Here is a 15,812-nt window from a genome sequence, read left to right on the forward strand (position 1 = left end):
TCAAATGTGATAGAAGACCATTTGGGTGAGGTGCCAAAGTGTTGCTGCCGTTTTGCAAAGTGTCACTGCCTTCAGGGAAATGGAAAAGGGAATGATAACTGAGCAAAACTATTAAGTGAAAAATGAGAATTTCTGAAGTGGTGTGAAATCTTGATTAAAGGTTTACTTTTGAGATTACAGTTTTTAATCTAGGGCTGTACTGTGTCTGTAATTGTTCTACAGTAGAACAAAGTGATGGATTAAATAGCACTTTGAAAATTTTATAACTCTTGGTTGACCTGCTACCTCATGATTTTGATGACATATGGTAATATCAGTGTCTGAATGCTTCTAATCAGAGCTGCAGACAGGCAGGGGAGGATGTACCTCGTACACTTAATCAGTGTAGTTTACATACGGAACTTGCCGCTCGGGATCTGCCCTGTGCCAGCTGAGGGTTATGTGCCCACTGCAGTTATTGTGTGTAATTATCAAACCAATCTGTTCAGCGCAGCAGGGTTTAGATGGTAATGATGAGGCAGAGATGAAGGGAAAAGATGCACACTACTCTTTGGTAGCTGTGAATCCTAGCTGTTGATTCATTACTGCGCATCCAAAGGAAAACTCTTAGCAACCTGCTGTTACATTTTCGATGTAAAATCAGCCATTGCAGAGATGAGCCATTGTGGCCTGTTGATTACATCTAGCAGCTATTGGCCAAGATGGTAGTGTACAAAGCAGCGACATAAGCCCTCAAAAAAGGAAAACAAAATGCCAAATTTCATTAGCAGCTCCACAAAACCCTTTTTTTCATAAGCAGTTGGAAAGTGTGTAACATCTTTGATACTTAATATCGCATTTCATTTTTAGTCAGCATGTTAAAATAATTGCTGTGATTAGAGCCTAAGCCAGTTGTTGCTAAACATTTTAAAACTTGTTCGGAGTTATTATGAAATGATAAAATACTATGTAGTGTGTCCTGGACAGTATCCAAGGTTTAAAATGGAAATTGAAGAATTTCAAAAATTTGTTGAAACATGGAGGAGAATTAGCTGTACTCAATTTCTTGAGCCAGATAGTACCAGCAGTGATCCTTGTATTGATTCCTTGGCTGAGCTTGCCATTTGGCTATGGGAAAACAATTAGCTAAACAATGATCTGCCGTAGTATTTGACTAATTGCCGCTTAAATCTTGATTTTATCCTTTTTATTGTCTGCTTATCTAGGCTGCTGTCCAAAGCTTTTAAAATAAATATAAGACTGTGTGGGTTTTTCAAAAAATATGTATTTTGGATTATTATTTGTACCCGTTACTACGTACAATTGTTCAGATGCCAGAGACATTATTTTCTTGTACGGGTGTTATAAATGTATGCACGTTTGGGCACGCTTTTATTTTGTTTTAAATGTTCCTTAAATCAACAAATAAGACCAGGCAGCCTGATCTAATCATTCCTTACAAAACACACGTTTGAAGATATGATTTCTTCGGTGTTTATGCCATCTAAGTAACAGTACTTGCTGTCTTGTGGACAGTTACTAAATATTGCTTGATTATGTGAACTGTTTTGCTGGATATTCTGACTTTAAATTAAATGATGCGTGAATTTACATTTTATCAAACTGTTTATTCTACATTTTAACTAATCCGCTATGTGCTAGTATTCCAATAGTAGTGATTAAATCAAATTTTAATGATGCACTTGAGCTAGAATTATTCTTTTGGCTCATGGTGTTGTCTGAAAATAAAGCAATATATGTGTTTTTAAGAAACATCTTACATTTATATAGCACCTTCAACATAGGAAAAAAACAAAGTGCTTCACAAAGCATAATCTATAAACGGATACCGAGTGGATAATTTTGTTAAATTAATGGGTTTCAAGGAACACCTTAAATGAGGAGAGGTTGCTGAGGCTGAGGGAATTCCAAAGCATCGAGTCTCAGCAGGTACAGATATGGCAGCCCATGATGGACAAAGGGAATGGCTGCAGACATAAATAGAGCCTAAAGACTGAGAGCTTGAGTTGGGGGACACTGTAGGGCTGAAGTGGGAATGGGTATATCCTGAAGAGATTTTAGTACAAGGAGGAGAATTCAAAATTTTAAATCTACAATTGCATACCAAATGTATATTCCTGCATGTATGCAACTGTAAAATAGAATGTAATCCTTTGAAGTATTCCAGCTATTAACTGTGTCCAACCAATGGGAGATTCCTAGTCCTTTTATTAAGTCCTTAACTCTAGAGGCAAACAGCCGTGATATTGAACACTTTTTCTGTTCACCAAAATTTTTTTAAAAATAAATGATTTAAGCCATCAGGTGTTTGCAACCTTACGATGATTGTTCAGTTGCCACTTGGGTATTGAATTAAGCATCTCTTTACACTGGATATTGTGTTTCGAATTTATCAACATTACAGCTATATGAAATATCATTGACTTAATAAATTGAAGAATTAATTTAAAAAGAACAATTTATTGAACATTTCTGTTCCATATGTTCGCAGGTCAATCAGCTCTGCTCTCCTTTCCCTCGCTCCCTGCAAGTGTGTTAGCAGTTATGGGTGCTATCGTGGGGCGCTGATCAAGGTAGAATGGTACTGCAGACAGAAAGAAAATACTCCTTGCTGTTAGCTGGCTGGTTGATTATAGAGTAGTCCAGCAGAAGCTTATAAGTAGGTTGCTTCTGAAGTTGTGTGTCTCTCACAGTAAGAAAAAGGGTTTATAAAATTGTAAAGCAATTAGTTATGTATCACACGTTGAATAATTTGGAAGTGAATCTGCTATTAGATTGTTCTGAATTTAGTTATAAAATCCAGAGCATTCAACCTAACCAACCCACTCCATCTAGAGTCCATGTATGATTTATTTATCGTGGGTGTCCTTATGCAACCTGTTAATGCCCTGATGTAGCAAATTATAATTTCCTACCATCTGTCCTAGGATATCAAAAAACATGCAGTGTTAAATATCTCCATAATCCTCAATCCTGCTTATCAATGTATATGCAATAACAGCTTGCATTGATATCTGTAGATGGTGAAAATCAAATTCAGTAAAAATCTGGAATTAAAAGTCTGATGACCTCAAATCCATTGCCGATTGTCGTAAAAACCCACCTGCTTCACTAATGTCCTTTAGGGAAGGAAATCTGCCATCTTTACCTGGTCTAGCCTACATGTGCTTCCAGACCTACAGCAATGTGGTTGACTCTTAAATACCCCCTGAGCAAGGGCAATTAAGGATGGACCATAAATGCTAGCCTAGCGAGCAACTCCCACATCCCATGAATGAATAAAAAAACATAAAAACAACTTAAGCTCTTTCATAGAAATGCAATGAACCAAAAATGGACACTGAAAGAGAGGTGACTGAAAGCCTGCTCAGAGGTGAGTTTTAAGGAAGGTATTGGAGGAAAGAGGATAAGCAGTTTTGGGGGTGTTCTAGTGTACAGCGCCTAGATGGCTAAGACACGGCTACCAAAGAAAATGCAGGATAAGAAAAAAGGGACAAGGTTAGATCTTTGGCAGCCTTCAGAGGTTAATGGTGTGTGGAACAGCAAGCAAAACCATGTGCTCTGGCTATTATTGGCTTGGTGACAGATGAAAGAAGGACCTGAACGTCAGAGAACAGACATTGATGGAGAAAGGTATAGTTTACTATGTGAACGAATGCAAAGAAGTTGAGAAGGATGAGAAGGGTCACAGAGTATGTCAGTTGCACTTTGATTAGGGCCATTTCAGGCAGGTGGCATGGACAGAAAACAATTTGGAGAAATTTGAAAATGGAGCTGCAGAAAAGATGGGCAGGCATTTAAGAGTCCCATTCAAGGACTTTTGAAAAGAAAGGAGATTGTAGATGGGCCAGCATTGGTTAAAAATGGTGTTTTTGAAGCGGAAGGTGATGAAGTGGGGAGGAACAGTACTTAGGGGAGAGAGCCAGCTATAACATCAGCGGACAGAGGGGACCAGAAAGGAAAGTTGCCATTCGCACGTTTTACATTGCAAATATGTTTCTTCATATTGATATGCACAGCAGTTGGCAAAGGGCAAAGACCCCTGCCCCAAGGTGAAACCATTTTCTAATTGATTAGCTTACTGGTCCAGGCATTTGATATCGTCTACAAATCAATTATTACCTTAACATAGTCTGGAGACTGTATGTAGTAAGTTTATTGTCTTTTCCCTTATCTTTCTGATAGCCTTTCTGTTCATTAAATAGGATACTCATTTGTGAAGGCATGAGAATTGCAGTGTATCAAATCAATGTAACTGACCCTATTCAAAAATCAGCTTTTACCAGCACTAATTCTGGTAATGTCATACTGAGAAAATGTTTAGCTCTTGGGCAACCGGAATTAATTATTGGTATGTGGGTCCAGTCGAGTACATCCACGAGTTATCAGTGTACAGATTTCTACTGATACACCCTACACATTGGACATTGCTACTGGCAGAACAGGAGTATCCCTTAGATGAAGAATATTGTGGAAGATGGTTTGAACAAGGATAAGGTTTAGTGACACTTTAAATTACACTTCTGGAAACACTTTAAATGATCTGCGATATGTGTGATTACAGATGAATCTTATAGTGAACTTCCTGATTACAGGTTGAGATCTTGCCACAGGAGTCACTTGATTTTGGGATGATAAGTTCAACATTTTAGACTTTATATATGAAAAGCCGGCTCCTTTCTATTTGAAGTCACCGTTATTTCTGATTCCGTCAATCTACTTCCTTAAGAGTTCATGTGCCTCTAGCAGAAAATTAATTTAAACACCCAAATGAAATCTCCATGTAACGTGCTTGGAAACTTAAAAATTCACCCAGTTAAGCTTGCCAATAACCTGAATAATTTTTTTACAAACTTTCATTTACACAGGACTTTTTATGACTTCAGCACATCCCAAAGCGCTTTACAGCCAATGATGTACTTTTTTAAGTTCAGTCACTGTTGTAATGTTGGAACTGCAGCAGCCAATTTGCACACGTTAGGGTCCCACAAACAGCAATGTAATAACTGGATAACCTGTTTATAATGTTGATTGAGGAATATGTATTGGCCAAGGCATGAGGGGAGAAATCTCTTTCTCCTCAAAATAGCACCATGAGATTGTTTACATCCACCTGAGACGGCAGATGGTGCCACAGTTTAAAGTCTGATCCAAATGATGGCAGCTCTGTAGCCACAGGCACTTGTGGCATTTCAGCCTATGGTGCTCTCAAGTGCTCTATGTGAACATTGCTGCTTCTGCTTACACAGTAAGTTTCATGTTATGGTGTTTGCACCCATCTTTCTTAACTGAAGACCACATCCAGATTCTTGCCAGAAATTGAGCCCAAGCTTCTCTTAATTTGAGAAATTGATATGCTGAATTTTAGCTTTTTCCACTTCTACTTTGGTGGACAAAAAATGTATAAATTAGTAGAGCTTAGTTTTCGATGTAGTTGAAAGCAAACCTACCACTTTCTTAATTTGAAAACAATACTAAAGATCAAACTCAAGATCATAATATTCCAGTTGGTTTTGAACCACCAATAAAAGTTCAGTTTATTCATGATGTTGCAGCAGTTTTCTTTGGATTTTGCAAATAATTAGCCATTTAGCTTCAATCAAAATGCACATTTTGACAAGCTTGGTACAAAGCTAGTACAGCAAAACTGCTGCTACGCGAGTAAGGTCACCTCTAAGACACTTGATGTACCAGTGGTTTCTAAAATAATTAAAGCTGTATCAATGCAGCAGATTACCATCAAATCTTAATTTCATCATCTGTAAGAGCCAAAAGTCTGTGAGCAGAGCCTTATGCATGTCTGTGAGGACACCTGAATTTGGCTCAATTCCTCGGTACGGGAAAGGACTTTTGGATGAACATACCTACTGTAGACTGTCTTCATTCTTTAATTGTAGACCATACTCTATGTACAAAGCTCCCTCCTGCAGTCTGAGCTAGAGCAGTTGAAACTTAAATGTTTTCACCTCACTGACTCAACTCAGTCTCTGTAATTGCCCTATCCAAAACTTTGTGATGCCAGTATATGACATTGTGCAGTGGAACTGTTGAACTGCTAAAACCTTCATCCATGCCTTTGATATCTCTAGATATGACTATTCCAATACTCTCCTGGCCGGCATCCCATCTTCCACGCTAGATACACTTGGCCTCATCCAAAACTCTGCTGTCTGTATCCTAACAGGCTCCAAGTCCCATTCCCATGTGCTCACTAACCTATATTGGCTTTCAGCCCAGCAATACCGTGATTTTAAAGTACTCATCCTGGCTTTTAAGCCCTCCTGTGATCTCACCCCTTTATAACTCTGTAACCTTCACCCTACCACCTTCAGATCTCTGCACTCCTCCAATTTTACCTTCGTGCACCTCCCTGAATTTAATCACTCTACTGTTGGTTATGCCTTCAGCTGCCTAAGCACTGGAATTCCATCCCCCTAAACATCTCAATTTCTCTGCCTCTCTTTCTTCCTTAAAACCTATCTCTTTGACCAGGCATTTGGTATCTGCTCTAATATCTCGTATGTGGCTCAGTATAAAATTTTGTTTAATTACCCCATCTGTGAAGCACCTTGGAATGTTTCACTGCATTAAAGACACTATATAATCACAAATTGTTGTCAAGAAACCACACTTAAACGGTCACTCTTTGATGATTTACAGATTGATGCATGAATTCCTATCCCAAGCTTGCATAACTTGGATTGTGTGCTGTAAAATATCAAATATTATTGGAGTTTACAGAAGTTGTAATTAAATTGCTTCTATGCTTTATAAAAGCTACAATTGAATCTGCCTCCACCATCCTCTCAGCAGATCCTAACCACTCGCTGTGTTTTCAAAATAAATGTTTTCCTTCATGTCGGCTTTGCTTCCTTTGCCATTTGCCTTAAATCAGGTGCCCTCTGGTACCTGATCCTTCTGCCAATAGAAACAGTTTCCCCTGTCTACTCTGCCCAAACCCTCCATGATTTTGAAAACCTCTATCAAATCTCATCACCCTTCTCTAAGAAGAACAGCCCCTGTTTCTCTGGTCTGTCCTTGTCACTGAAGTTCCTCATCCTTGGAACCATTCTTATTAATCTTTTCTTCACCCTCTCTAAAGCCCTCACATTTTTTCTAAAGTGTGGTGCCCAGAATTGGACAAAATACTCCAGTTGAGGCTGAATTAGTGTTTTACAAGGGTTCACCATAACTTCCTTGCTTTTGTACTCATGCCTCTATTTATAAAGCTCAGGATCCCATATACTGGCGGTAGCCTCTTCCTACCAAATTTCTAGCCATTTTGGCCAGGAAGTTGGCAAACGGGTTGCTAAAGAGGCCCAGCTGTTAAAATTGGCTGAGTTTGCTTGCTGCTGCTCCTTAGCAGGCATGTGGCTTATTTGCCAGGTTCCCAACCTGGAGTTAAAATCAAGCCCTTGATGCGCAAGCCAAGTAGCCTTCTCATTCTATCGTTTCTATCTGCTCCAACCTTTCCTGATCCAACCAGATCATTTCCAGCTTTATTTTTTGGGTTTTACTTTTGGTTTCAAGTAAAATACTGCTACACAACTGCCCTACTATTTATAGTTATTTAGCTTAATGGAGCAATCTTTAAATTTTAAATATTGTTGTCCTTCATCATATTTTGATCAGGTGTAGCTTTAGTCCTAGGGTGTAAAACCTCTTTTAATCTACCCATCAATGCGCCTGTTTATCGTTTAGTATGCTATTGTGAGTCTCCTGCAGCAGGAATCCGAGTGGCCTATTGAGCTGAGTTGGAAAATCAATGTGTGATGGACAGTTGTGCTGTGGAGCTTTTACTAATACATGTGCTACTTAACCTTCCTGAACAGCATAGGTAGCTATTTTTGTTAGCAGAAGATGAAGGAGACTTTCATCATTATGACTTCAGTGTAAAAACGGTGTAAAACCCCGCTCTCTCGAAGAAAGGTCATTGTCCCAGTCAAGCTACACTACCCAAGACTCCATCTTGTGTTACTACTTTCGAAATCTTGGAACCTATACTACCTTTTCTAGAAAATAGTTTATGCAGTCCCTTTCCAGCCTGTTCTTTTGATTTTGTCTAATTGCTTCTTTTATTTCATAAGGACAGTGGCGAAAATATTGCTGACAATAATTGATCTCCACCAATGCCTTTCACTTTTTTTTAAAGAAACGGCGTGCTTCAAAGCAGAATGATGATCTTGAGGGCAGCACCTCAGATTCTGAATTAAAAGGGGGGAAAAGAACACGAAAATCACCAAGAGGTAAGAGCAACTATATCCGGATTTGGGTGTTGGGCTAGCCAAGAATGTGTGTGTGCCCCTTTTGAACTGCCAGCTGGTCATCTCAACTGATTCCTCATGCTCAGTTTCCTGCTGCAATCGGGATAGGAAACGGTCCCTAAGAATGTAACACGAAGTTCTATCTATTATTCCCTGATGGTTGCTTGTGATGCTTTTCTTGTAAGTCAACAAGAAGAGAAAACATGGCTGAAGTGAAAATGATTTTCTCCCTTTCCTCTGATTCTTGCATTGTCATTGAACTAGTTTTTTTGGAGTAGAAATCTATAACTTTTCTATTGGCTTTAATTGCAAGTTAAGAGTGTACCTCCTCCACCCATTAACTGATATTACTGGTAATGTAGTCCTGTAGCATGCAAATTAGCAATAAATTGAAGATATAGCAAACTGTTAGACCAGCACATTTGTGTGTGTAATAGTTAAACATTTAAAACCCTCTTCAAAGCTTGAGTTGCTTTTATTAAAAAAAATAAGTAGAAGAGGTAATTGAGGGAGTCTACCAGACTTTTGCTGCCATTTATTTTTGCTGTAATATTTACACATACCGGCAGCCTATTTGTAAATATTTCACTGAGCTCATCGTATAAAGGTGCAGTTAGATTTTTTTGAAGAGTCATCAATTATATAAAGGAACAGTAGTGCACAAGATGGGGTGGGTCATGTGATACGCCTTCTGTTAAAGCACACTTACCTGTCTGGGTCCCCTGGTTATGATACTTTTTCTGCTAGGAATTACAGAGTTAAAGTATTACCTATATTGATATTCATCATTGGCATCGTTGTTGGTGCTTTAATGTCCTGATTAGCAAGTACTTTGTATCATTGTATACCTGGAGACAGCAATGGTCTTTAATGTTATACGTGTAAGTAGAAGTATTGAGTACAAAAGCAGGTAAGTTATCCTGAACCTTTATAAAGCTCTGGTTAATCCATAACTAGAGTATTGCATCCATTTCTGGCCATCACACTTTAGGAAGGATGTGAGGGCCCTTCAGAGGTTGGAAGAGCTGGGATTGTTACCCCTGGCGTAAAAGAGGCTGACGGGAGATCTGATAGAGGTGTACAAGATTATGACAGATTTAACTAAGGTAGCCAAAGAAAAGCTGGTACAAGGTCAAGGGAACACAGACTTAATGTTTTGGGCAAGAGATAAAGGGGAGTTGTGAGGAAGAACTTCTCTTCATACAACAACTTGTAATGACCTGGAACTCGCTGCCTAGGAGAATGGTGGAAGTGGAGGCAATGAATAGCTTCAAATGGAAATTGGATAGGCATTGAGGGATATGACAGCACTATGGGGATAGAGTGGGTGCATGGGACTGACTGACATTGCTGTAGGACCTGGCATGAACTCTATGGGCCAAATGGCCACCCCCTGTGTCATTATGACTCTATAATTATTTGTATAGAATGTAACTTGCCACGAATCGATATATGTATTTATTACTGTTCAGTAAATTTTCCCATGTCCAAATCGAGATCTTAAACTTATTGATGCTGATATTTTGTTTTCTGTCTTTACTGTATGGCAATTTTTGAATGTTTGCGCAGAGTTTCCAGCTGTGGAGAAAGTCCATCATTAATTACATTACAAAATTGAACACTGAACATAAAGTAGGAAACAGTTTTGGAACTGTGCCCATTCACAAAATTATAAACTGTTGTGGAGCCAAGGCATGCATTTTTGTTAAGGTTCATATTGAATTTAATGAGGTTTAAACCCTTGCATTATAGCTCATTAGAGGTTAGGTTGTATGTGCTAATTGTATATGGATTGTGTGGTACTTAGAAGTATGTGTGGTGAGGACCTTACAAGTTTAAAAAGCCTCCAGTAGCCCATAAAATCAGCTTTATTAACAAAAAAAACTTTGAGTCCTCACTCAAATTGCGTGTATTAATGCATTATGAAACAATAGACAATTGAGCATGAAGGACTATTAGAAGTAGGAGAATATGCTAGCACCTATTTTTTAAAAAAATGTGAATTATATAGTCAGTGATTTAATCTGCAGAACTGTAATGTTAACCATCTGCAACTTAAAACCATGCATTGTATTCTTTATGCCCTGCAGAATGACAAACTGTCATCAAGAGCTAGGTAAGGTTCTAGAAAGTGCAAGTGTCATTCGCACCATTAGAATTTCCACTCACTGAGGAGGATTCCTTCATTTTTTAAAAAATCTTTGAACTGTGCCAATTTTCACAAAAGTAATTGAAAGAACAGAAGAATAGTGGGCTGGATTTTGCAGTTAGTGGTCAATGGCACTTGCCACTGATCTTGAAGTTGCCCACAAAGATCTAACTTGCCCTTTCTCTGACGTCAGTTTGAATCTGGTCCCAAATCACAGGGCCCCTCAGGTGTCCAGCAAAGATGATCTCATCAAGCAGGCTAAGCAGCCAATCACCATGGAAATGTTATCATGGAGAGAAATCCAGGAAGTAAAAATTACTGATATTCTTCATTTTTAATTTTTAAATTGTACAGCAAAATAAAGGTTTGGGATTGTCGTAGAAGCTAAACTATCATAAACTTCAAAATAAATTTTAGTATTGTTAAAAAATATATGGAATTACTTATGATGGAGACAAATGACGTTCTCAAATAAAATAATATTTTTCAGGATGAGTGAAACTTTTAAGCAGTAAGTTTGAACTTAGTGTGCCATTAAAATCTCAGTTACACCTCGTTCACCAAAGTGTGACTGTCAAGGGTTTTTGTAATGAGATTAACAGTGTAAGAGTGGAGGTTCTCGTCAGTTCAATATGTTTGTCTGGGGTGGGGGCAGGAGAGCCTCAATAGCGCACCCTCTGGAGAAACATAGAATTACTGACAGCAACTTCTAGAATTCAAGTTTAACTGTATTTAACTGTGCATGTGTGGACTCCAGAAATTGCCGTCAGTTTCAAAGTGCAGTGGCACTGACATTTTGTCACAAAATCTGGGCCAATGTCCTTGGCAAATTCTAACATTTTGTTTTGATGTGCTGGGCTGATATTTATTGCGTTGAATTTTGCCCCCGTCAGGGGGATTGTGCAGGGGCGGGCGGGTGGGAGCGAGCGCAAGCCCGGTTGGCGCCCCCGATCAGGTGTCGCTCACCCGGAAGCGCTGAGCACTCCCTGTGCGGGCAGGAGGGAATTCCCTGAGTCTGGGCCTGCACTGTTTCGCGCGCATGCGCAGAAATCTCCCTGAGGCACACAGGCGCCTCGGGGAGATTTGTTTAACTTTTAAACATCTGAATAAAGTAATTAAAAACTTTTAAAACATGTCCCCTCATGTGACAGTGTCACATGAGCTGGGACATGTCAATGAATTTTTTTAAATAATTTTTATTGAATTTTTAAACACTTATGAAACCTCATGCCGCCCATGGATGAGGTTCCATGAAAAATGCGAAGGCCGCCTGGGCTCTTCGCCTGCCCGCCAACCTTGAGGTTGGATGGCCAGCTCACTTAATTGTATCAATCAGTTTTTAATAGGCCTTTGACAGCTCGGCAGGTGTGCAGCCGAGTTGGCTGCCCGCTGAACTGAAAATCTAAATGACACACGGTGATGTTGAGACGCCCACCCGACATCACCGTGCATCATTTTACACGTCGGCGAGCGGGCCTGGCTCTCGCCCACCGACCGGAAAATTCCTTCTATTGAAGTTTTAAACTCTTGACTAATGAAGAAACAAATCTCCTTATATTGTATATATTTTTATATGACCTATAAATGTTTTCTTCCTTTCCACCATGTTTAATTTCATTTGTCAATATTTTACTTTTGTCTTGCCGACCAGCTCTACTTTTAATATGTTTCAACTGTTCCTGTCCACCGTATAACTCAATGTAACCAGTTATTTTGTTCTGCAAGTTGAGAAAGAGCAGCAGCAAAATAGCTAGGTTATTGACAAATCTACAGTCACATTTATCTCCTCAGTAATGTGTAATATCTTTCTATTTAAAGCCAAGAAGCCGACAGCAAAAAGGAATTTGAAGGAAGTAGAGACGATTGAAACGGGCACTCCGATTTCTCCCTCAGTCTTGACAGGTCCTGGGAAAAGAAAACATCTAAGTAAATGTTAAAAAGAAACAATCCTATTACGATTGTCCTCAGCTTCTTTACTTTTTATTAAAGTCTGATTCTTTAGAATGAAGTTGTTCTGAAAATTGGTCTCTTTTTTTAGAAAAATGATTTCTAGCATTTTTATATTGGGTTTTATGTGTTGTGCCTCTGTGTTGCTGAAATAAAAATTGAAACATTAAAAGTTTGATTCCCTTTATACACAATGCAGACGTGAGTTGTTGGTATCTTTCTGCAGCTTTTCAGTTTTCTGAACAAACAGACTAATATACAATATCATGTTCCAACATGTAAAATGGCAAGGTTTGACAAATGTAATGCCCTATTGTTTTGAGGAGAAAGCAAAGGAAAGTAAGTTTTGTTAAATGGATAAATGGATAAATGGTCTCGGCTCTTGTGCTTTGCACTATGGAATAATATCTGCTCATGCTCATGATTTCCCAGGATATCGGGCTATGATTTAGCATGCCACAGGATAGCAGGTTATTTTAGGTGGTGAAATCTGGAAGAATTCATCATTCTTTATTATAGTTTGTAGCCTGGAGATTACTTTGAACTTGTTATTTTTAAAGAAGAAATGTAATATTGTAAACTTGACAAATTTGAATTGTTGCATTACTTGAGCGATATGAATATTTAAACATTTACTTTTCTTACTTTCTGATTACTTGAGAGTATGACTTAATTCTTAAGCTGTTTGTAAAAAGCAACTGGTTAAATGTTCTTAACAAAATAAAGCACCTTTCAATGAAAATATTCTTTAGGCCAGACTGTATTGTGTGTATCCTATTTACTGATGACCTTGTTTAAGTGTAAACGGTGTTTTCTTTCAACTTTATATTGCACATTACCTGGTCAGGCATCCAAGCTCTGAGTTATTGCAGTAGTGTGGGAACTGATTGCATTGTAGTAATTTGTTGAGTTACGTGTATTCTCAAAGCTTTAAAAACTTGTAGGAGTCTGAGCACAAGATGGGTGTTATTATTTTACAGATTGACACCAAATTGTATTTACAAAAATAAACCACATTTTTATTCTGTCAGGAAATCAGAAATTTCATTTTTGCAAGTTGAGCTGTACAAGATTATGAGGGGCATAGACAGGGTGGATAGGGAGCAGCTGTTCCCCTTGGTTGAAGGGTCAGTCACGAAGGGACACAAGTTCAAGGTGAGGGGCAGAAGGTTTAGGAGGGATGTGAGGAAAAGCTTTTTTACAGAGGGCAGAGACGGTCTAGAGCATGCTGCCTGGGAGAGTGCTGGAGGCAGGTTGCCTCACATCCTTTTAAAAGTACCAGGATGAGCACTTGGCACGTTATAACATTCAAGGCTATGGGCCAAGTGCTGGTAAATGGGATTAGGTAGGTAGGTCAGGTGTTTCTCACATGTCGGTGTGGACTCAATGGGCCGAAGGGCCCCTTCTGCACTCTGTGATTCTGTGAGAAGCAAACTGGTGTGGATAAAAACCACTAAGTCCAGAGTAAGCTGAAAGTGGGAAGATTTATTATAAGCATGCAGGGAAGAGATTCAAACTTCAGAGTCTCTCAAAAAAGCAGTTACAGTAGCATTTATTTATACACAGTACAGATTCGTCTGGCTACGTGCCCAATCTTATTTTATCTTTATTTTATCTTATGGCCCTCATCTTTTCCTGGTGAGCACATCCAGTCACATACTCACAGAAAAGCAAGCTAGTGGAAAAGTATAAACATGGAAAAACGGAGAACAGTTCAAACATATCAACTGCAGTAACTTCATCTCTAGCAAAAAACATATAGAAAAACAGGCCAGATTTTTTGGCCAAAGGTTGTAGTGGAAAAATACAGCCAGAGAAAACCTCTAATAGTATATGCGTCTCAAAAATCATAGTAAGTCTTCATTCTCCACATCAATCACTCCTGTTGGCCCCTAGACAGATTACATCTGACCCACTGGACACATCCCATCCGGGATCTCAGCTCACATCTCAGCCGATAGTGTCGCCCACATCAAGTCCTTGGCTCTATTTACATTCCTCATCAATTTGTAGCTCTCTTACAGCTTTGATGGTCACCTTAGTGATGTTCATCTAGGCTTGGAACAGGATGGGTCAAATTAAATACTATAGATGTTGACTTTGTTCCCCTCCTCTGGAGGTGGTGCTTACGCAGTTGACCCCAGGATGTAACCCCTATTTGACATCGTTACCAAATTTACCCATTGTGTAATATACTTTAAGTAACAGCAGTTCCAAAGACTCATGATCAGGACGACCACTGAAGTGTTCAATAAGGCACCGCACATCAGGTTACTTAAGATAAGAGCCCATGGTGTTGGGGGTAGTGTATTACCATGGTTAGAGGACAGGCTAACTAATAGAAGACGAAGAGTAGTGATAAGGGGGGCGTTTTCAGGATGGCAACCAGTAACTAGTGGAGTGCCACAGGGGTCCGTGCTGGGGCCACAATTATTTATAATATTTATTAATGAATTAGATGAGGGAAGTGAATGTACTATTGCCAAGTTTGTGGATGACAAAAAATAGGTGGGAAGGCAAGTGGTGAGGATGACAAAGAGTCTACAGAGGGATATAGACAGGTTAAATGAGTGGGCAAAAACTTGGCAGATGGAATATAATGTGGGAAAATGTGAGGTTATGCATTTTAGCAGGAAGTAAAGAGGAGCTGAATATTAGCTAAATAGATAAAGACTGCAGAAAGCTACAACAGAGGGATTTAGGAGTCCTCGTACATGAATCTCAAAAAGCTGACATACAAGTTCAGCAGGTAATAGGGAAGGCAAATAGAATGTTGGCCTTTATTTCAAAGGGAATGGAGTATAAAAATAGGGAGGTCTTGCTAAAACTATACAAGGCACTATTTAGACCACACCTAGAATATTGTTTGGCCCCTTTATCTAAGGAAAGATGTACTGGCATTGGAGACACTCCAGATAAGATTCACAAGGTTGATCCCGGGGATGGAGGGATTCTCTCATGAGGAGAGGTTGAGTAGGTTGGGCCTGTACTCATTGGAGTTTAGAAGAATGAGAGGTGACCTTATTGAAATATACAAGATTCTTGGCTTGACAGAGTAGATGGTAAGAGGTTGTTTCCTCTGGTGGGAGAGTCTAGGACCAGAGAGCATAATCTGAGTAAAGGGTTGCCCATTTGAAACAGATGAGAAGAAATTTCTTCTGAAGGTGAATCTGTGGAATTCTTTACTGCAGAGGGCTGTAGAGGCTGGGTCGTTAAGTATTTTAAAGGTGAGGATAGATTTTCAATCAGTAAAGGAATCAAGGGTTATAGGGAAAAGGCAGGAAAGCGGAGTTGAGGATTATCATCAGCCATGATCTCATTGAATGGCCTAATGCTACAACTTATGGACAGCAGCAGCCATTCTGCCTATTTCTCACCAATTGTACTGCATATGGCCTGCCACTACATGCTCACCAGTATTTTGGCTGTTCGTTTGGCTAAGTCCACCTGCA

The 15,812-nt window shown here is 39.2% G+C and overlaps 1 protein-coding gene across 1 annotated transcript in view; it reads left to right on the plus strand.

Moving 5' to 3' along the window:
- vrk1 (VRK serine/threonine kinase 1) overlaps positions 1-13,102 on the plus strand; it is a 67,686-nt gene extending 54,584 nt beyond the window's left edge. Inside the window, exons 12-13 of the mRNA XM_041215119.1 lie at positions 8,153-8,246; positions 12,232-13,102. Of these exons, the coding sequence (XP_041071053.1) occupies positions 8,153-8,246; positions 12,232-12,350 (213 nt within the window). The 3' untranslated portion in view covers positions 12,351-13,102. The remainder of the gene's footprint in view (positions 1-8,152; positions 8,247-12,231) is intronic.
- Positions 13,103-15,812: the final 2,710 nt, after the last annotated feature.

This window comes from Carcharodon carcharias, chromosome 20, assembly GCF_017639515.1.
Source record: "Carcharodon carcharias isolate sCarCar2 chromosome 20, sCarCar2.pri, whole genome shotgun sequence".
NCBI classification, from domain to species: domain Eukaryota; kingdom Metazoa; phylum Chordata; class Chondrichthyes; order Lamniformes; family Lamnidae; genus Carcharodon; species Carcharodon carcharias.